The sequence below is a fragment of the Pongo pygmaeus genome, chromosome 19, assembly GCF_028885625.2.
Source record: "Pongo pygmaeus isolate AG05252 chromosome 19, NHGRI_mPonPyg2-v2.0_pri, whole genome shotgun sequence".
Taxonomy (NCBI): Eukaryota; Metazoa; Chordata; class Mammalia; order Primates; family Hominidae; genus Pongo; species Pongo pygmaeus.
Genome location: NC_072392.2, coordinates 69,814,995 through 69,837,067, shown reverse-complemented (window position 1 = coordinate 69,837,067; position 22,073 = coordinate 69,814,995). Strand labels below are relative to the sequence as shown.

Below are 22,073 nucleotides of genomic sequence, written 5' to 3'. Positions count from 1 at the left end.
TTTATTTTTTTTGAGACTGAGTCTCCCTCTGTCGCCCAGGCTGGAGTGCAGTGGCGTGATCTTGGCTCACTGCAACTTCCACCTCCCAGGTTCAAGTGATTCTCCTGCCTCAGTCTCCTGAGTAGCTGGGATTACAGGTGTGGACCACCACACCTGGCTAATTTTTGTATTTTTAGTAGAGATGGGGTCTCACCATGTTGGCCAGGATGGTCTTGAACTCCTGACCTCAAGTGATCCACCCACCTCAGCCCCCAGAGTGCTGGGATTACAGGAGTGAGCCACCGCGCCCGGCTGCCTTGTTAACATTTCTAACCAGTGTCAGCCTTGGGAATGGATGATGCTTGTGCCCTCCCTTCAATCTTATTCAGCCCCATTTTACAGACATACCAAATATACTGAGACTCTAGTCTCCAAGTGGTAAGCAAGCCATTCTGTCTCCAATTCCTATGTCTTTGCTACAGTTAAAAAAAAAAATAATTATTTTATTTTTTGAGACACATTCTCCCTGTTGCCCAGGCTGGAGTGCAGTGTTGCAAACACAGCTCATTGCAGCTTTAACTTCCTGGGCTGAGGGAATACTCCTGCCTCAGCCTCTAAAGTAGCTGGGATAACAGGCATGCACCACCATGCTGGGCCAATTTAAAAATTTTTAATATTTAGAGATGGGAGTCTCACTATGTTGCCCAGGCTAGTCTCAAACTCCTGGCCTTAGCAATCTTCCTACCTCAGCCTGCCAAAGTGTTAGAATTATATCATGGTTTGCCTTTTTTTTGAGATGGAGTCTTGCCCAGGCTGGAGTGCAGTGGTGCTCTCTCTCTTCATTGCAGCCTCCACCTCCCGGGTTCAAGTGATTCTCCTGCCTCAGCCTCCCGAGTAGTTGGGACTACTGGACTACAGGTGTCTGCCACCATGCCTGGCAATTTTTTGTATTTTTTAGTAAAGACGAGGTTTCCCCATGTTGGCCAGGCTGGTCTTGAACTCCTGACGTCAGGTGATCCACCCACCTTGGCCTCCCAAAGTGTTGGGATTACCTGCATGAGCCACCACACTTGGCCTTTTTTTTTAAAAAAAAAACAACCTCAAAATCTTAAAAAATGCTGTCGGGCTTGGTGGCTCATGCTTGTAATTCTAGCCCTTTGGGAGGCCGATGCAGGGCGGGTTGCTTGAGCTCAGTAGTTTAAGACCAGCCTGGGCAACATGGCAAAACCCCATCTCTACAAAAATTAGCTGGGCATGGTGGCACATGCCCAGCAGGTTGAGGTGGGAGGATTGCTTGAGCCCAGGAGGTGGAGGTGGAGGTGGAGGGTGCAGTGGGTTGAGATCATGCCCCTGAATTCTGGCCTGGGTAACAGAGTAAGACCCTGTCTCAAAAAAAAAAAAAAAAAAAAAAAAGAAAAACCAAAAACACAAAACTTTTCAAGATCGAATCCACATAGGTGGATTCAACCAAAGGAGGTGCCAGACTTAATTGGTGTAAAAATGACAAATCCCTTAATTTATTACATGTTTTCACTTGTGATTGTCACATAAATCCCGTAAGATATGCAGTTTCGGCTGACATTGACAAGTTGATCTTGAGGAAATGCAGAAAAACCTCAACAGTCTTGAATAAGAAGAACAAAGAAGAATTAAACTCCCGAATTTTAAAACTTACATCAAACTATGGTAATCAAATTAGTGTGGTACTGGCGTCAGGATAAACATACTGATCAATGGAGCCTAGAAAAGCCTTTACGTTTATGATCGGCTGGTTTTTATTTTCACACAAAGTGCTAAAAAGACAGTTTATTAGGAAAGATAAGGTGTTTTCAACAAATGATGCTGGGGCAGTTCGATGATATCCACATGACAGAAGATGAATTTGGACTTCTACCTTACACTGAACACATAAATTAATTCAAAATGGATTACAGACCTAAATGTATTAGCTGTAAGGTAGGCAGGGCACAAGTATCAGTTTTCCTTTACAGTTGATGAGACTTAGGTCTAGACTAGGTTGTAAGTTTCCTGCTTCATGTAGCTAGTGAGCAGTAGAACTAAGATTGGAATACTGGTGTCCTAACTCAGTTATCTTTGCCCTGGGAGCCTGGGCAGACGCGGATGCGAGGTACGCTGGGAGGTGGCAGCGGTCTGGGGCAGTGGCCTGCGGTGGGTAGGCGGGGACCTCGCAGTCTCCCCACACGCACGTGGGGCCCCACCACGTGGCCCCTCCCTGCGGGCGTGCACCTGCAGCGGTGGGGGTGGCTGGGGCACCTGGGAACGGGGATGCCCTGCCCTCTGAGGTCTCCCCTGGGCGGCCGCCCGTGCCATTTTCTGGGCTGCTCGCCTTCTGGAAGTTCCTGCAGGAAGCTGGTGATGTGGCCTCCCCGACCCGGGCCCGCCCCCACCACTTTGCTGGAGGGGGAGTCAGATTCCAGCCGGGATACATAGCAGCAGCTTGGTGGCAGGCGATAGGAAAATGGACAAAAGCCCCAACTGTCTGGAAGGCAACCCCGGGGGCCGGACCTCCTTGTGGGAGGGCCCGGGACTGCATTAGGCGGGAGTGGAGGCCGCGGCTCCAGGCTGGTCTCGGCCTGGTAATTTCACACCGCCAGCCAGTCACTGTTTATGGCACTGTGTACCATTTTACTAACTTAATCCTTACGGTGGCCGCATTTCCCAGCTGGGCCAACTGGTGCAGGGTTGACTGGAAGCGACCGGCGTAGAGCTTGGCAAGTATATAGCAGGTAGTAAATGGCTGCCAGCGGTAATTTTGAAAGTTGGCTTTGTGAAGTGTTGGGGCTGCGGCATCTGCTGGTGGTGTGTGGTATTATAGCCCCGCGCTGGCGGACCCCATTGGGTTGGGGGAGCGTTGTGAGATTGTGGCCCCAGAGCCAAGTGGGTAGTTAGGGGTCTCTGGAGACTCTGGAAGGAGAGGTAGCACAAAAGACAGCGGAGGTGTTCGCTTCGGCAGCACATACACTAAAATTGGAACGGTACAGAGAAGATTAGCATGGCCCCTGCGCGAAGATGGCACGCAAATTTGTGAAGCGTTCCGTCAAAAAAATAAATAAATAAAAATTAAAAAAAAGACAATGGGGGACTGCGGAGGAGCTAAAATTTCGAGACTGCGTGTTTGTTTTTTTTTGTGCACCAGCAGCTCATTAGAAGAGTTCCTCAATTGCTGCTTCTCCACCCGACACGATGGCGTTCAACCTGGCAGATTAATTTAACAACTCTCTCTCTGATGGGTTGCCCTGAAATTTGAAAAACAGTGCCTTGGGTCGGGGGCGATGGCTCACACCTGTAATCCCAGCATTTTGGGAGGCCGAGGCGGGCGAATCACCTGAGGTCGGGAGTTCGAGACCAGCCTGACCAACATGGAGAAACCCCATCTCTACTAAAATTACAAAATTAGCGGGGCATGGTGGCGCATGCCTGTAATCCCAGCCACTCGGGAGGCTGAGGCTTGAACCCGGGAGGCGGAGGTTGCACTGAGCTGAGATCACGCCATTGCACTCCAGCCTGGGCAATGAGCGAAACTCTGTCTCAAGAAAAAAACAAAACAAAACAAAAAACAGTGGCTTAAGCAAAGGCCACCAGAAAGAATTGAGATCAAAGAGGAGTGTGTGCCATGGCTATGGAGGGGTTTCAGTTGTGAATCATGAAATGTCATGTAAACCATTTCAAGCATTTCAAGGAGTTTGAATTTTGTATAAAAAACAATGGGAAGATGCTGCAAGTTTTAAAGCAGCATTTCAGACATGTTGAAAAAGATGTTTGGATCCCTAAAGTAATGAGAGAAGAGGCCAGAGAGAGGTGTTCTGAACAACTTCAAGATTTTACCAAATGTTGCAAGAACTCTGGAATCCTTACGGTAGAAAAATGCTGGAAAGAAAATTCTCTATTGAAAGGACGTTTAACTGCTCACTATAATGATCCAGCCTTTTATGAAGAATGCAAAATGGAATACCTGAAGGAAGGAAGAATTCAGAAAAACTGGAATTTCTACAAAGAGAAGGCTACAGAAACTTCCATAAGCCTGTAGGCAAATATTCAAATGATATTCAGGAACTCTAATATTCATGGAAGTCATTTATAGTATAAGTTTCCTTAAATAATGGACTCAAGAATATGTGTTTGCTTTACCCTAATTATGGAAATATTAATTTTTATCTGAAATAAAGATCTTTTATTTCAAAAACAAAAATAAACCCCACACTTCATTAGGGCAGGATTAAAATTTGAATTCTACATGTATACATTTCAATCTCCTTTGACCTTGGTTTCATCATGTCTAAAGTTAGGATTATGTAGTAGTTAGCGGTTGGTTTCCTCACCCTGTAGTAGGGATTCCTCAATCCGGAAAGTGTATGTGTTAGCTCTGTGGAGCCTCTTCAGGTCTGTGGTAGGCTTTCCAATTGGCATGGGAGTACTTTGAGATCTATGGCTTGCTCTTCCTTTTTGGGCTGGCAGAACCCTATACTCTCTATTGGACTGGAAGCCCATTTCTCTGATGGTTCCAGTGGAAGGCCTTTGTGAACAATAAATCCCAACTAAGTGTTAGGGAACACTGTATTTATTTACTTTTCCTTTGAAGTCTTTGATGCCATTTAGACTGGAAAGTTCTGAAAAATGGAGGTGGAGGTAGTGGGCAGGTAACTATCTCCTTTTCTTTAGTGTGTTCCAAGCTGTAACTTACTAGAGTGCTTTGGCCAAGAGAGCATCTGGTATGATTGGCATGGATTGGAATGACCTGTAGACTCTCATTCTGTCCCCAGAGCCATCATGAAGCTGAATGGCCACCAGTTGGAGAACCATGCCCTGAAGGTCTCCTATATCCCTGATGAGCAGATAGCACAGGGACCTGAGAATGGGCGCCGAGGGGGCTTTGGCTCTCGGGGTCAGCCCCGCCAGGGCTCACCTGTGGCAGCGGGGGCCCCAGCCAAGCAGCAGCAAGTGGACATCCCCCTTCGGCTCCTGGTGCCCACCCAGTATGTGGGTGCCATCATTGGCAAGGAGGGGGCCACCATCCGCAACATCACAAAACAGACCCAGTCCAAGTGAGTCTTGGCTCTTGGGGAATGGAGGCTGGGTGCTAGGGAACAGTGGTTGGTACCTAAAGAGGCCTCCTGGAAGCATGCTGGAGACATCAACATTTACCTTTAAGGAAATGTTGCCTGGAGCATTCAGGGGTCACTGCTTCCAATACCAGCCTCCTGGGAAAGGGAGGGCAGATAGGGAGGGAGAATGGGTCTGGGGTGCTAGGCCACACACTTGTATTAGCAAGAGAGGTTCTATAATTTCTCATGTGAAGTTTCATAAAAAAAGTCTCCAAGCAAATCTCATTTTGATGAGTCAGCCACTCAGTGCTCTGTGATTTCGTGACCACTTAGTGTGTTAACAGGGCTGGCCAACCTGTCCAAAATTAGGACCCTCATAATTGTGTCCCATCTCCCATTCTGCCACTGCCACCTTCTTTCTTTAATCTTTTTTTCTTTTTTGAGACAGAGTCTTGCTCTGTTGCCCAGGCTGGAGTGCAGTGGTGCGATCTCGCCTCACTGCAACCTCTGCCTCCCGGGTTCAAGCGATTCTCCTGCTTCAGCCTCCCGAGTAGCTGGGATTACAGGCGCGTGCCATTGTGCCCAGCTAATTTTTGTATTTTTAGTAGAGACAGGGTTTCACCATGTTGGTCAGGCTGGTTACGAACTCCTGACCTCGTGATCCGGCTGCCTCAGCCTCCCAAAGTGCTGGGATTAAAGGCCTGAGCCACCGCACCCGGCCTTTTCTCTAATCTTTATATCTGATCAGTGTACTCAGTGGCAAAGAACAGGTCCTATTATGTGCTTATCATAGTAAATCTTGTTATTTACTTTGAGTTTGGGGCACTGTGTCTTCTCTTTATTTTTGTCTCAAGGGGGACATATGGAATTCAAGCAGAAATGCAGCTTTGGAGCTGTGGGCTGGTAATTCCCACCCCTGCATTTGTGTCATAGGCTGTGTTCTTGTCCCCAAACACCGCTTATTTATTTATTTATTTTTATTTTATTTTTTGAGGCAGAGTCTCACTGCGTCACCCAGGCTGGAGCGCAGTGGTGTGATCTCAGCTCACTGCCACCTCCTCCCAGGTTCAAGCAATTCTTGTGCCTCAGCCTCCTTAGTAGCTGGGATTACAGATGTGCACCAACACACCCAGCTAATTTTTTTGTATTTTTAGTAGAGGCGGGGTTTCACCATGCCGGCCAGGCTGGTCTCAAACTCCTGGCCTCAAGTAACCCACCCGCCTCGGCCTCCAAAAGTGCCGGAATTACAGGCGTGAGCTACCGTGCCTGGCTACCAACCACCTGTGGATTGAGACACTGCTGGTCTGAGACAGACTCCAGAGTAACAGACGGGTCATATTTTTCCAGTCCTTTCATTGCCCTTCCCAAAGTTGTACTTGATTGTCCTTGTTCCAAGAAGAGCAGGTTCTATGCCTTTGACTGAGGAGGGGTAGTGGGGTGGGGAGCCTGAAGTACTGGTATCACTGGGGACAACTAACTAGCCTTGTCCTTGTGGCCCCAGGATAGACGTGCATAGGAAGGAGAACGCAGGTGCAGCTGAAAAAGCCATCAGTGTGCACTCCACGCCTGAGGGCTGCTCCTCCGCTTGTAAGATGATCTTGGAGATTATGCATAAAGAGGCTAAGGACACCAAAACGTAAGTCTCCAGCTTTTCTTGGATCTTCAGGGACTGCTAGTCCAGTTGAGCCTCCCTAACTCAACTTTCAAGCTTTTATACAGACATATAAGAAATACAGTCAGCAATTGCACAAAAAGATGTAAACTGAGAAATAAAATCTTTTTTCTTACAGGACTTTGTCACCTAGGCTGGAGTACAGTGGCATGATCTCAGCTCACTGCAACCTCTGCCTCCGGATCTCAAGGGATCCTCCCGCCTCAGCCTTCTGAGTAGCTAGGACAACAGGCATGCACCACCACGCCTGCCTAGTTTTTTGTGATTTTTGTAGAGATGGGGTTTTGCCATGTTACCCAGGCTGGTCTTGAACTCCTGGACTCAAGTGACCCACCCAGCTCAGCCTCCCAAAGAGCTGGGATTACAGGCATGTGCCACCACACCCCACCCCTTCTTATTCCTGTTGTGTGACCTCCTAGAAGTTCTGTGCACTCACAGGTGTGTGTATATTGTGTATGCGTGCCTGCATGTACGGATATGTGTGCCTGTGTGTATTCATGTGTGCGTGTGTGCACATGTGTTTTAGCTCAAAGAGAATCACACTGAACAGGCTGTTCTATATTTTCATTTTCTGTATCAGCACATATATTAGTACATATGGACAGACCGCATTATTTTTATAGCTGCATAGAATTCCACGGTATAGCTATTCATAGTTCATGTAATCAATCTCCTATTTCTTGATGGGTGTTTAAATTGTTTTAAACTTTTCCTTATCAGAAAACAGTGATGCAAGGAATCTGCTTACACATGTTCCTTTACACACTTGTGCTGTTTAAAATAGCTTTATTAGCTGGGCACAGTGACTCATGCCTCTAATCCCAGCACTTTGGAGGCTAGGAGTTCTAGACCAGCCTGGGCAACATAGTGGAACCTCACCTCTACAGAACATAGAAAAATTAGCTGGACGTTGTGGCCTGTGTGTATAGTCCCAGCTACTTGGAAGGCTGAGAAGGGAGGATTGCATGAGCCCAGGAGGTCAAGGCTGTGATGAGTCTTGATAGTGCCACTGCATTCCAGCCTGGGTGATAGAGTGAGACCCTGTCTCAAAAAATAAAATAAAACAAATTGGCTTTATTGATGTTCAATTGATGTGTAATAAATCATACATATTTTTAAAGTATGCAGTTTGATAAGTTCTGAGATGTTTTACTTGGAAATGCCAAGTCCGGGGTGGCATGGTGATTGAGTCTTCATGATGCCCACAATTGAAGGAGCTCTTGTCTTCCACTTCTTCCTTTGTCTTCCCAAGGGCTGATGAGGTTCCCCTGAAGATCCTGGCCCATAATAACTTTGTAGGGCGTCTCATTGGCAAGGAAGGACGGAACCTGAAGAAGGTAGAGCAAGATACCGAGACAAAAATCACCATCTCCTCGTAAGGCTCTCTTCTATTTCCCTGTTTATGAGTGGGGGATGCATGGGGGCCAGGGTCAGTATTTCATCATGGAACCTTGACATGTGCTCTTTTAAAATGGATGCTCTTTCTGCCTCTTGAAGAAAAACAGTTGAAGTGGTAAAGAGCATTTAAAAAAATCCCTGTAAGGACTGAATCTGCCCATTCCCACTGCCATATGGGGTGGGGGTGTTGTAAGGTGCTGCCTCTACAGTCCAGGTCCAACCACATCACAGCCTTCTTTCCCTGTGGCTCGTGGACAGCCTGCAGCTAGGCGCCAGGGACTCAGGGCTTTAGGCTTGTCTGTCACTGTGAGATGTGACCTTGGCCCTTTTCTGTCTGTGGTGGGCTGCTCCTGCAAGCAGTGTGCTTCTTCGTTTCATCAGATTATCTGTGGGCAAAGTAATTGCTCTTGTCCAAAAAGGTATAGGACATGGATTATGTAGAATCAATGGGGAAACTTGGAGGCACAACCATAATCTGAGATTGGATCCATTGCTAACAGAGGAGTTTGAGTTAGGTGTTGTCATCTCCCTCCATCTTACTCCCTGCCCTGGTTACAAACTGGGAACACCAAAGACTGGGGTTGCAGAGTTATTTGCCAGAAGTTGAATAGGCTGCAGAAAATGGTGGGCCTATGACTCAGCTGGCCTCTCGTCTTTGTTCCTGCTGGGGCCTGGTCCTGGCCTGCCAGTGAAAGGACACGACTCTGCTCTTTCTGCCAGGTTGCAAGACCTTACCCTTTACAACCCTGAGAGGACTATCACTGTGAAGGGAGCCATCGAGAATTGTTGCAGGGCCGAGCAGGAAATAATGAAGAAGGTTCGGGAGGCCTATGAGAATGATGTGGCTGCCATGAGCGTGAGTGCTGGGTAGTACCCTCTGCTTATCCTTTCCTGAGTCTTAGCAACAGCAACTTGTGGGGTGCAGGGTGATGGACATGTGCCCTGTGCCGTGTGGCCTTAGAGCTTTAGTTGATGCTTTTGGACTTCGACTGTCAGAAATAGTATCTAAATAGTATTTAATTAGCAAGGATTCTTCACCTGGTTCCTATAGTAGGGGTCCAGTCTTGGGCTTTGAGTCCTGTGATTCCAAGTATGTGTACAATTTGTGTTTGTGTGCACTTTATTGAAATGGGGGGGGGGGGTCCATCGTTTTCATCTGATTTTTATTTTACTTTTTTGAGACAGGGTCTTGGTCTGTTGCCCAGGTTGGAGCACAATGGCGCAATCATAGCTTACTGCAGCTTTGACCCCCTGGGCTCAAGGGATACTCCTGCTTCAGCCTCCCAAGTATCTAGGAGACTACAGGTGTGCACCACCATGCCCAGCTAATTTTTAAAAATTTTTATTTTTTGGAAACAGGGTCTTGCTGTGTCACCCAGGTTGGTCTCGAACTCCTGGGCTCAAGCGATTCTCCTGCCTTGGCCTCCCAAAGTACTAGGATTATAAGCATGAGCCACTGCACACAACTCATCTGATTTTTAAAGGAGACTTGGGGTTGGGGTACAGGACCAAAAATGTTTAGAACCAGAGTCCTAGAAGTCAAATGGAACTCTGTCTCCACGCCTTTTTCTCATATAGGGGGATTATAGTACAGTGTCATGGGCCTATCATCTGTCTCCAGCAGTCTGAACAGCCAGAGAGGAAGGACTCCTGAGGGTGTACAACTGTTTGGCATTTCTGGTTGCAATTGCTAGCCCTTAGTCCAGTGAGAACATCATATCACTTAAAATTCCACACCCGAAGTGTGTAGGTGAGAGTGTATGAAAAGCACAAAATAGGCTTTTGTGCAAAAGTATGTAATTCATGTTTTTGGCCCACTTCCCCCTGGGGCTACTCGCCTTTTGTACAGCCAGGGTCACACATAAGGCACTGTCAGGGTGTGCTGACTCCTCCTCCTCACCTTTCTTCCCCAGCTGCAGTCTCACCTGATCCCTGGCCTGAACCTGGCTGCTGTAGGTCTTTTCCCAGCCTCGTCCAGCGCAGTCCCGCCGCCTCCCAGCAGCGTTACCGGGGCTGCTCCCTATAGCTCCTTTATGGTAGGTAGAAGATCTTATTACACGGGACCCCTGGGCCCATATGTGGCCTCCCTTAAGGGGGACCCAGCATGCTATGGGAGTTGGATGCTTGGCAAGTTTGCAGGGAGAGGGAAGGAAGGTCTCAGAGGCGTCCCTCCTCTCCAGTGCTCCTAGCCACTGGCTCTGAGGCTCCCAAATGTCTGCCTAGAATGCTCCCGGGGCATAGACAGCACTGTTCCCTTACTCTCTCCTGGCCTCTTCCCTTTAGCCCTACTGGGCATAGGAAGAGCTAAAGAGCTCACAGCATCCCTTGGCAGCCCAGGGTGGCGGTTTGGTGCCTGTACTCCTTCCTCCTTGAGGATGCAAGGCAGGGGAGTGGAGGGTTTCTGGGCCATGCTACTTGGGCCCCCTGGTAATAACGCCCCCTGTCCTGGCAGCAGGCTCCCGAGCAGGAGATGGTGCAGGTGTTTATCCCCGCCCAGGCAGTGGGTGCCATCATCGGCAAGAAGGGGCAGCACATCAAACAGCTCTCCCGGTTTGCCAGCGCCTCCATCAAGGTGATCTGCTCTGTGGGTCTTCCTGTTTCTGGAAAGAGAGGGGGCTGTGCTTTTATCACTCTGTACTTCTCCCATATTCCCCCTACTTATTTGAGAATTCTGTGTGTCATGTGAGGGACCTTTCCCTCATGGAATCGAAGTCCTCTTTGTTTTTGACCTTGCTTGGTCCCCATGGGGTGGCTTCAGTGCTTCTGGGTTTTCAGGCTGGGCAGGGGCAGGATTATAACGTAGAAAGAGAACTTAGGTTCTAACACAAATTGACTTGGGTTCAAATCCAAGATCCACCTCATCACCCCTTCCCCCAGTACACTATATGATCTGAGCCTCACTTTCCTCATCAGTACAATATTATGAAGCTATGCAGCCAAAGCCCTTTGCTCACATACTAACACCAAGTAAGTGTTAGTTGTCTGTCACCTTCCCTGGCCAAGGTCCAGGGGAGAGAGAAGGGAGAAACTGTCACAGTGAAACAAGGATGCTGTTAAATTTTCACAAACCTAAATCCAGTTGCTTTAGTTGTCTTAAAAGCTTTGAGCAAAAACCTTGATTGTTCTCCAGTGGAGGTTCAGTCACTGCCCTCTATCCATTGGTCATTTCATTTGTGTCCTTGCCTGTTGGCAAGACTCCACTGAAACCTCTCTGGGAGATTGGTAAGTGGAGGGGGCAGGAGGCCCTACTTAGAAAGTGTCATTGAAGCCAATCCTTCTAACTGACCATCTCCGCCCTCCTAATAATTCTGGTGTGCAGGCGTAATGATCTGGGCTTCAGGGTCTTTGTTCTTCCTTCCCTAAGTCTTCAGAATGGGTAGTTGGGAGTAAGGGTGGTAGAAGGGGAACTGGATGAAGTGGACATGGTGGGGGTCTTCCCATAGAGGGTCCTTCATTGACTAGCTTTTTGCTTTTTAGATTGCACCACCCGAAACACCTGACTCCAAAGTTCGTATGGTTATCATCACTGGACCGCCAGAGGCCCAATTCAAGGTTTTGGTCTTTATTGTTTTCCAAGCTGAACATGGAGGAATTGAGGTTGGGTATTTCTCCTGAGGTAGGAAAAAGGCTGGGGCAGTTTCCCATTAGCCGTCAAGTCCTCATCACATCTTTAAGCCTTCCATGCAGGATAAAGGGCTGCAGAGCTATTTTCAAATTGACATCAAACTGGATTTCTGTCGACTTTGTCTTCCCTTTGTAAGATCCATAGAAGAAGATGGGAAGGAAAGAAGTCTGAGGGCATCTTATTTGCACTCTGCTGTCATTTCTGAGGAAGGCCTTTAATGCCAAATTCTCATCTTTTATGTCCCCACTAAATCCTAAGGTTCTTGAACTTCTGATCAGACAGCCAAAAAATGAACCATCAATTAGCTTAACCTAATATATGTGAGGATAGAGGACTGGGACAGCTCTCTGGGCCACTGGAGAGTCAGACAGGCCTGCTGTCTGTGTGACTTGATTAGTTGCTATTCAGGGCCTTGAAATGCTGGTCAGTGCCACGTCCAGACTCCATAGGTCTGGTTTGTAGCTTGTGAATTAGATTCCTCTGGGAACTATTTTTTCCCTTGGGAAGTGTTTATTCAGTTACTCATAACTCATAATCTCCACCCAGGGTTTCCAGTATGATAGCTAAGCAGAAGGAATGCTGACAAGCTGCCCACCTGAGCCTTGCCCTTCACCTGCCTTAGACGGTTAGCCCGCCTAGGATGGGGAGGGCCTGTGGGCCAGAAAATATGGGCTGGAGCTTCCTTTTTCCCACTTTTCCCTTTTGTCACAGATATATGAACCACTGATTAACAATTACCTCCTCTTCTCAGGCTCAGGGAAGAATCTATGGCAAACTCAAGGAGGAGAACTTCTTTGGTCCCAAGGAGGAAGTGAAGCTGGAGACCCACATACGTGTGCCAGCATCAGCAGCTGGCCGGGTCATTGGCAAAGGAGGAAAAACGGTGAGCTGTGAGGGCTAGGTTGAAAGCCCTGGGCCTTGGTCTCCAATCTCAGCAGCTCTCTCTGGCCTCCTGTACTGCTCAGCCTCAGGACTCCTGATTTGCTCATTTACTTGATTCTACTACCCAAGCTCAGGTCCTGACTCTTCCAGGTTCTCCCCACTAGTCACCCTGGCTCCTCCCTCCAACCCCACCCATGCTTTCTTGATGGCACCCTGAGCTCCTCTCTGGCTACCCCCAGGTGAACGAGTTGCAGAATTTGACGGCAGCTGAGGTGGTAGTACCAAGAGACCAGACCCCTGATGAGAATGACCAGGTCATCGTGAAAATCATCGGACATTTCTATGCCAGTCAGGTACATATGGTGCTCTGCCATTGCGGGAGGGCTGCAGGTGCCCAGGGAGCAGAGAAGCAGAGACTCCAGAGGTTGGCCTTCATGACCTTGACAAGTCCTGGGGCCTCAGCCACATCTGCCTGCCTCTGGGCTAGGTTATTGCCCTCTTTCAGGTGCAGAAGTGGGATGTGTAGATGACATATTCCCTCTTATTACTCTCTAGGGAAAGTGATTTGACAAGTTTAATGTACATATATTGTATATAACATTTTATATATATATATAAATAACATTATATATAAATGTATATTAAAATATATATATATATATATATACATTCTATGTTAGCCCCTCCCTAACCCCTTTCTGCACTGGTTATGAAAGAAGATTGGTTTTGTTCATGGAATAATGATAACAGTACTAACACCCTGGATTGATTGCATTTTTGAAATGTAGTCCCTCTGCCTTTCGCAGAATGGCTGTTCTCTCCCTGGTTTCTGCTCTTCCACCCTCCCATTCCTTTCCCAGAACTCATCATTGCCGTTCAGCACTCGGACAGGCTCCAGAGCATGGAAGGGAAGGCCACTATCAGGTTCAAATTTTGCTGAACCTCAGCAAGGCAAGCAAACAGGTGGTTGGCAGCTAATGGTGTTTTCCTAAAGTCTTAAATCCATCAGTGTTAGAACTGGAAGGGAACTTTGGAGACTGTTGATCACAGTTCCTACAATTCATAGAAGATATCCAGATTTTAGCAGGTTTGTGGTCTGCTGGGGCTGCTACAGCAATTGGGGTAAACTGGCTCTTGGTTTTCTGGCTTCCAGTGCCATATAGTATAGCATCAAGTATGAAGGTTTTGGAGCCAGGGAGCTTTGACCTCAAACTTCACATACATAGCCTTTCTGCTATGTGACCTTGGATAAGTAACTTTCTCTGATAACCCTTTGAGAAGTATTAATAAGAGGCTTTAGTTACATCTCAACTATATATATATATATAAAAAATAACAAAAGAGAAGTATTAATAAGAGCCATAATAATAATAATATCTAAGATGTATCGATGCCTTTGATATACCCAGCACTGTTTTATGTGGCTTATGTATATTAATTCATTTAATTCTCACAACAATTTCATTTTATATATGAAGCTTAAGAGGGTAAATGTGAATCTTTAATTCAGCTGTTTTTTTTTTAAAGAGAGTAAATGATACATCCAAAGATGCATAAAGCCAGGATATATTAATATTAAACACTGAAGCAATTTTAGCTGATCAGAATGAGAATTAAATGAAAAGCTATGTAAAACATCAAGCCAGGGTTGATGGAGTTGGACCTCTTATTGACTTCCACATTATTTTCCCAACCTAGATCAACTTCCCTTTTTTTTTTTTTGTGACAGGGTCTCACTCTGCCATCCAGGCTGGAGGGCAATGGTGTGACCACAGCTCACTGCAGCCTCTACCTCCCAGGCTCAAGTGATCCTCCCACCTCAGGCCCCCCAAGTAGCTGGGACTACAGGCAGGGACCACCACACTCAGCTAATATTTGTATTTTTTTGTAGTGATGAGGTTTCACCGTGTGGCCCAGGCTGGTCTCAAACTCTTGGGCTCAAGTGATCTCACTGCCTCAGCCTCCCAAAGTGCTGGGATTACAGGCATGAGCCACAACGCCCAGCCTCAGCTTCCTCTTTAACCAGGAAAGGAAGCACTTGTTTATGGAAAGGAGACATTCTGGTCTTCATTCTATGAAGTGAATCCCATTTTGCAGTTGATGTCCTTTATAAAACTTTATTCTTAGGGAAGAACCTTTTAAGAAGGAAATAATAAAAGATTGGGTATTTTGTCCATTTTCACAGTGAAGCTTCTGTAATTTATGCTTTTTGACTAACCCATATCTGGACTTTATTTTTTATTTTTACTTTTTTTTTTTGAGATGGAGTGTCCAGGGTATTGTCCAGGGTGGAGTGCAGTGGCACAATCTTAGTTCACTGCAACTTCCACCTCCCCTGTTCTAGTGATTCTCCTGCCTCAGCCACTCAAGTAGCTGGGATTACAGGTGCGCGTCACCATGCTCGGCTAATTTTTGTATTTTTAATAAAGATGGGGTTTCACCGTGTTGGCCAGGCTGCTCTTGAACTCCTGACCTCAGGTGATTCACCCGCCTCAGCTCCCCAAAGCGCTAGGATTACAGGCATGAGCCACCGTGCGCCTGGCCATATCTAGACATATTATTCCTTTTCCTGGGGTATTAAAATGAAGCGTGGATTTGTGATGATATCTCCTAAGTTACGACCCTCTACAACAGGGGTCCCCAAACTCCGGGCCACAGAGTGGTACTGGGCCACACAGCAGGAGGTGAGTGGCAGACGAGCGGGCATTACCTCCTGAGCCCTGCTTCCTGTCAGATCAGGGCGGCATTAGATTCTCATAGGAGGGCGAACCCTGTTGTGAAGTGCTCGAGGGATGCGCAGTGCATGTGAAGGATCTAGATTGCACACTCCTTATGAGAATCTACTGCATGCTGATTTGAGGTTTCATCCTGAAACCACTTCCCCACCACCCTCTCCATCTGTGGAAGAAAAATTGTTTTCCATGAAACCAGTTCCTGGTGCCAGAACAGTTGGGGACCACTGCTCTGCAATGTGTAATACATTTCTGCCTAGAAACTCTAGGCATTCTGTTTTGGGTTTGGTAATGTTTATCAACTTTGTCAAGTTTTAAATTCTGATGAATGGATTGATACTACTGTTTCTCCTTCCTTCATGTCCCCCAACCCCATCTCCCACTTAACACCCACCACGTTTGCTGTATTTTCCAGGGGATACTCAGGCTCCACTGGAGGCAAAGAAATGTAAGGTCACCCCAACCCTCATTATTCTTCTTTATCTTTCTTCTGAGTCCTGTGTGACCTGTTCTGTTTATTGCCTGTGTCTGGACCTGATGACCTCTCTTCTGTGGAAGGCTGTCTCCTTGGTGGTCCTCACACCCACCCTCTTGCCTGTTCTTGCTGCAGATGGCTCAACGGAAGATCCGAGACATCCTGGCCCAGGTTAAGCAGCAGCATCAGAAGGGACAGAGTAACCAGGCCCAGGCACGGAGGAAGTGACCAGCCCCTCCCTGTCCCTTCGAGTCCAGGATAACAACGGGCAGAAATCGAGTGTGCTCTCCCCGGCAGGCCTGAGAATGAGTGGGAATCCGGGACACCTGGGCCGGGCTGTAGATCAGGTTTGCCCACTTGATTGAGAAAGATGTTCCAGTGAGGAACCCTGATCTCTCAGCCCCAAACACCCACCCAATTGGCCCAACACTGTCTGCCCCTCGGGGTGTCAGAAATTCTAGCGCAAGGCACTTTTAAACGTGGATTGTTTAAAGAAGCTCTCCAGGCCCCACCAAGAGGGTGGATTACACCTCAGTGGGAAGAAAAATAAAATTTCCTTCAGGTTTTAAAAACATGCAGAGAGGTGTTTTAATGAGCCTTAAAGGATGGTTCATTTCTTGACCTTAATGTTTTTCTAATCTTCTTCCCCCTACTTGGGTAATTGATTAAAATACCTCCATTTACTGCCTCTTTCTATATTTACACTAATTTTTTTATCTTTATTGCTACCAGAAAAAAATGCGAACGAATGCATTGCTTTGCTTACAGTATTGACTCAAGGGAAAAGAACTGTCAGTATCTGTAGATTAATTCCGGTCACTCCCTAACCAATAGAGAATGAAGAAGAGGGGAAAATGGGGAGAAAGATGGTTAAAATACATAATAATCCACGTTTAAAAGGAGTGCCCTTGTGGCTGATCTATGCCAGATCACCATCTTCAAATTGGCACAACTGAAATTTCCCCACTCAGCTGGGGCTTCCCCACCACATTCACGTCCCTCTCCCGTGTAGGTTTCACATTATGTCCAGGTGCACATAGGTGGTATTGAATGCTCAGCAGGGTAGGGGCTGACCACTGTCCCTGATTCCCATCGTTCTCAGGCGGATTTTATATTTTTTTAAAGTCTATTTTAATGATTGGATATGAGCACTGGGAAGGGGACGCTAACTCCCCTTGATAAAGTCTCGGTTCCATGGAGGACTTGAGTGGCCCCAAAGGCTGCCACAGTGCCCTCACCCCAGCCCATGTGCTCCCATAAGGGCTGGTTCCTAGAGGCAGGGGTTGTGGGGCACTCCCAGCCACGGCACTGTTTCCTTGGTGGTGGGACTTGGAACCCAACCCTGAGCTCCTGATAAAGCTAAAGTCCATCATCTGGCAAATTCAGTAAATTGGAGAGTACTTGCTTCTGTTTGTATCTGAGAGGATTTTTAACTGACGGCTTCTGTCTCCATGAATCATTATCAGCATGATGAAAGGTGTGTCTAAAAAACAATTCAGAATACCAGCAGCATTGTACAGCAAGGGGTAAATAAGCTTAATTTATTAATTTACCAGGCTTAATAAGATCCCATGGAGTGTTTAGCCCTTGTGGGGGACAGAAGCCATCAGTTAAATGAGGTTAGGCGTCTCCTCCTAATATACTGATTGACAATGCATATTAGCCAGGTAATGCACTTTAGCTACCCTGGACAATGTTATCAAGTGTGCTGGGAAGGGAGGAAGGCCTCTCTACATATGGAAAAGCCCATGCGTGGAGTTCCCCTCCTTTCAACATTGCAACAACAGTAACAACAAGACAACCGCAACATGTGGGCGTAGTCAGGCAATGCTGTGTGCGAAGTAAACTACCTCAAGGTATGAAGTTACCTCAGCAATTATTTTCCTTTTTGTTCCCCCCAACCCCATTAAAAAAAATTTTTTTTTTGATTTTTGTTTTTTTGCGGCTTGCTGATATTTTATATAAAAAAGAAAAGCAAAGCAAAAGAGAAGCTGATAGTCTTGAATATTTTATTTTTTTAATGAAAAGAAAAAACAAGAAAGTTATGTTTCATAATTTCTTACAACATGAGCCAGTAACCCTTTAGGAACTCTCTATGGAGAACAGGCCCGGTGGGAAAGGCTTTGGGGGCTGCCCCCTTAGGAGGAGGCTAGTGCTAAGAGGGAAGGCCCAGGTTTGAGAGAGCCTAGAGGGGCAGAGCCCGGAGCCTTGTTTGGCCCTTATCTCTGACTTCTAGAGCCCCAGCTGCTGGCCACTGCTGGAATATCCTACCTGATAGGATTAAAAGGCCTAGTGGAGCTGGGGGCTCTCAGTGGTTAAACAATGCCCAACAACCAACCACCTGGCCCTTGGTCTCCTCTCTTTCCTCCTTTGGTTAAACAGCATCTTAGCCAGCTTTTCCCACCAGTGGTGCTGTTGAGATATTTTAAAATATTGCCTCCGTTTTATCGAGGAGAGAAATAATAACTAAAAAATATACCCTTTAAAAAAAACCCTATATTTCTCCGTCTAAAAATATGGGAGCTGAGATTCCGTTCATGGAAGAAAGACAAGGCCACCCTCTCGCCCTCAGAGAGGTCCACCTGGTTTGCCATTGCAATGCTTTTCATTTTTTTTTTTTGTTATTGTTTCATTTCAATTCCGTCTTGCTATTCTTCTTAATCTATATCCATAGATCCAAGGGACAAACAGATACTAGTTAACTGCCCCCACTTCTGTCTCCCTGTCTTCTTTATATCGGTCTAATTGATTTTAAAAGTGGACCCAAACTTAGAGAATTCTTGATTTAGGGTGGCTGGTGGCAAGGAGGGGCAGGGCATATGGGGACATGACTGGGACAGGTTCCTGCCTTATCACTTTCTCCCTAGGACATTCCCTTGTAGCCCCCAGAATTGTCTGGCCCAAATTGAATAGAAGCAGAAAAACATTTAGGGATCACATCAGGCCAGTAGAATTAAGCCTCTCCACCTGTCCCAACCATAAAAAGGGTCTCCCAGCTTTCCATCTCTGGCTCTATATGCTTTATCCCAAAACAAAGCAGATAACGTTCAGACGTCGGCCATTTAGTAATTTAAAGTGAATTTCCAGCAGCAAGCATGCTTTGATATCTGGTTCAGACTATCATCAGGAAGAAGAAAAAAAATCCCACAGTACCTGAAATGTGATTGTTGCAGTGTTCAGTTTCCTTGGGGGCCTGCTCCCTTCACACCTTGAGCCCAAGTCCTTTTCCGTTGGCTGATTCAGCTCCCAGAAGAGACCAGGAAGTGTGTGGCAAGGGACTGGAAAACTTCACTTGCTTGGATCAGGCAAGGCTCCACTCATTGTTGATATTTGCCCAGCAGGAAAATCGTGTAAGTTATACCACCAGAAAGCAAAAGGAGCATGGTTTGGTGGTTAAGGTTTAGTGGGATGAAGGACCTGTCTTGGTGGGCCGGGCCCTCTTGTGCCCCGTAGGCTAGGTCTTAGGGCAACTCCTTGCCCTCCTGCTCAGCACCTCCATTTCCCCATCCTTGGTGAGATAACAAGCTATCGCGAAAAGCACTTGGGAGATTTGGATGATTTGAGAAGAGTGACTTAAAAAAAAAATGCTTCTGTGCTCTAAGATATATATGTGTGTGTGTGTGCTACATATATATTTTTAAGAAAGGACCATCTCTTTAGGATATATTTTTAAATTCTTTGAAACACATAACCAAAATGGTTTGATTCACTGACTGACTTTGAAGCTGCATCTGCCAGTTACACCCCAAATGGCTTTAATCCCCTCTTGGGTCTGGTTGCCTTTTGCAGTTTGGGTTGTGGACTCAGCTCCTGTGAGGGGTCTGGTTAGGAGAGAGCCATTTTTAAGGACAGGGAGTTTTATAGCCCTTTTCTACTTTCCTCCCCTCCTCCCAGTCCTTATCAATCTTTTTTCCTTTTTCCTGACCCCCTCCTTCTGGAGGCAGTTGGGAGCTATTCTTGTTTATGCCTCACTATTGGCAGAAAAGACCCCATTTAAAACCCAGAGAACACTGGAGGGGGATGCTCTAGTTGGTTCTGTGTCCATTTTCCTCTGTGCCAAAGACAGACAGACAGAGGCTGAGAGAGGCTGTTCCTGAATCAAAGCAATAGCCAGCTTTCAACACATACCTGGCTGTCTGAGGAGGAAGGCCTCCTGGAAACTGGGAGCTAAGGGCGAGGCCCTTCCCTTCAGAGGCTCCTGGGGGACTAGGGTGTGGTGTTTGCCAAGCCAAGGGGTAGGGAGCCGAGAAATTGGACCATCGGCTCCTGGTTGCACTTTGGGGAAGGAGAGGAAGTTTGGGGCTCCAGGTAGCTCCCTGTTGTGGGACTGCTCTGTCCCCTGCCCCTACTGCAGAGATAGCACCGCCAAGTTCCCTTCAGGCCTGGCAGACGGGCAATGAGGAGGGGCCTCAGTTAGCTCTCAAGCGTGCCTTCCCCTCCTCCCAACCCAGACATACCCTCTGCCAAACTGGGAACCAGCAGTGCTAGTAACTACCTCACAGAGCCCCCGAGGGCCTGCTTGAGCCTTCTTGCTCCACAGGAGAAGCTGGTGCCTCTAGGCAACCCCTTCCTCCCACCTCTCATCAGGGGTGGGGGTTCTCCTTTCTTTCCCCTGAAGTGTTTATGGGGAGATCCTAGTGGCTTTGCCATTCAAACCACTCGACTGTTTGCCTGTTTCTTGAAAACCAGAAGAAGGGAAACAGCACAGCCTGTCACAGTAATTGCAGGAAGATTGAAAAAAAATCCTCATCAATGCCAGGGGACATAAAAGCCATTTCCCTTCCAAATACTCGATAATTTAGATGCAGAACATTTCTCTGTATTCAGACTTAGAGTAACACCAGCTGAAAACTTCAGTTTCTTTCCTTTGGATACATAAGGCTTCTCTATCGGGGTACGGGACAGGGAGGAGGCCTCATGTCTGAAGGGGGATTTAGGGGCAATAGCCCCAGCCCTGACCCTCGGTCCTGTGCACCGCTTTGGGGCACAGTCTGATGGCGCCTTTGCTGGCGCCTTAGTATGGTTGACTCCGGATGGACAAAAGAAAAAAAAATTTTTTTCTTGAATGAAATAGCAGGAAGCTCTTTGGGAGCATGTGTTTTGATTAACCGCAGGTGATGGATGCTACGAGTATAAATGGATTAACTACCTCAATCCTTACAGTAAGATTGGAACTAAGGGCAGGGACTCGTGCATAAGGGTATGAATCCTAGCCAGGACAAGTGAGTTGAGGCTTGTGCCACAAAAGGTTTGTCCTTGGGGAACAGGCAGGCCTGCCAGGATCCCCCCCATATCGATTGGGCTGGGAGGGCTGGCCGTGAGGTCCCCACTTTCTGCTTTCCTTGCCCATGTGTCACCCCTTTGGCCTCCAGCTTGTCCTTCTCACTTTCTATAGCTTTGTTGGACCAGATGGTGAGGAAAGGAATGGCCTCTTCCCTTCTAGAGGGGGCTGGCTAGAGTGAGACCTGGGGCTTGGCCTTGAACCCACCACACAGCCCCATAGTCAGGAAGCCTGGGGAAGCCAGAGCTGAGACCTCTTCAACAGGGTTTATTTGAGATCCTACACCTCCATTGGGCCCTTTTTCAGTCTTCAAGGGAGGCCCAGTTGGCTCTAGAAGGAGAAGAGGTGAAGCAGGATCCTTTGCCCTGGGGGAGTCTGAGGGCCTGGTCCTTGGACTCATTCAGGCCGTCTTTGTAGTTGGGGGAGTTCCACTGGGCGATCCCAGCCCCTCCCCACCCACCCTCTAATGGACCTCCTCATAGAAGCCCCATTTCACTTTTGTTTTATCTACCTCTTAGCAAAACAATAGATAAATTAGGTAGTGGCAACTCCACTTGCTTAGGTTAGGGGGGGAAAAAGATTTCTTTTTCCAAAGGAAAAAAATATTACCTTGAGAATACTTTCCAAAAAATAAAATTTAAAAAAAACCAAAAAAAAAATTTTTTTTTTGAAGAGGGAGACATTTTCCAGTGACCACTGGATTGTTTTAATTTCCCAAGCTTTTTTTTCCCCCACAAATAAGTTTCACTCTTTGGCGATTTTCTTCACTTGTTTAAGATAACGTGCTAGCTATTCTAACAGGTAACAGCTTTCACAGTCTGCCCCTGGCTTGTCTCACCCCATCCCCCACCCTATTCCTGCCAGTGAGTCCTTCCTGTGCTTCTCTCCCTTCTCCCCTCCCAGCCAGCTGACTTCAGTCACCCCCCGTCCCCCATCCCCTGCCAGTAAGCTCCCCCAGGAATAAAG

At 47.1% G+C, this 22,073-nt stretch overlaps 1 protein-coding gene, 1 non-coding gene and 1 pseudogene across 4 annotated transcripts in view; all 3 read left to right on the top strand.

The window, feature by feature from the left end:
• The window catches only part of IGF2BP1 (insulin like growth factor 2 mRNA binding protein 1), a 58,470-nt gene extending 36,695 nt beyond the window's left edge, over positions 1-21,775 (top strand). For 2 of the 3 annotated variants that reach the window (XM_063655979.1, XM_063655977.1), the window contains 10 exons: positions 4,761-5,042; positions 6,544-6,678; positions 7,967-8,089; positions 8,833-8,968; positions 10,026-10,148; positions 10,565-10,684; positions 11,590-11,664; positions 12,489-12,620; positions 12,859-12,972; positions 15,962-21,775. In XM_063655979.1, coding sequence (XP_063512049.1) covers positions 4,761-5,042; positions 6,544-6,678; positions 7,967-8,089; positions 8,833-8,968; positions 10,026-10,148; positions 10,565-10,684; positions 11,590-11,664; positions 12,489-12,620; positions 12,859-12,972; positions 15,962-16,054 — 1,333 coding nt within the window. In that variant the 3' untranslated portion in view covers positions 16,055-21,775. The remainder of the gene's footprint in view (positions 1-4,760; positions 5,043-6,543; positions 6,679-7,966; positions 8,090-8,832; positions 8,969-10,025; positions 10,149-10,564; positions 10,685-11,589; positions 11,665-12,488; positions 12,621-12,858; positions 12,973-15,961) is intronic. The other variant, XM_054459995.2, reaches the window with a different exon arrangement.
• LOC134738685 (COX assembly mitochondrial protein homolog) lies at positions 1,341-4,742 on the top strand (annotated as a pseudogene).
• Positions 2,938-3,044, top strand: LOC129018443 (U6 spliceosomal RNA). The gene has a single exon (XR_008495273.1). It is a non-coding gene; the product is annotated as a U6 spliceosomal RNA (small nuclear RNA).
• Positions 21,776-22,073: the final 298 nt, after the last annotated feature.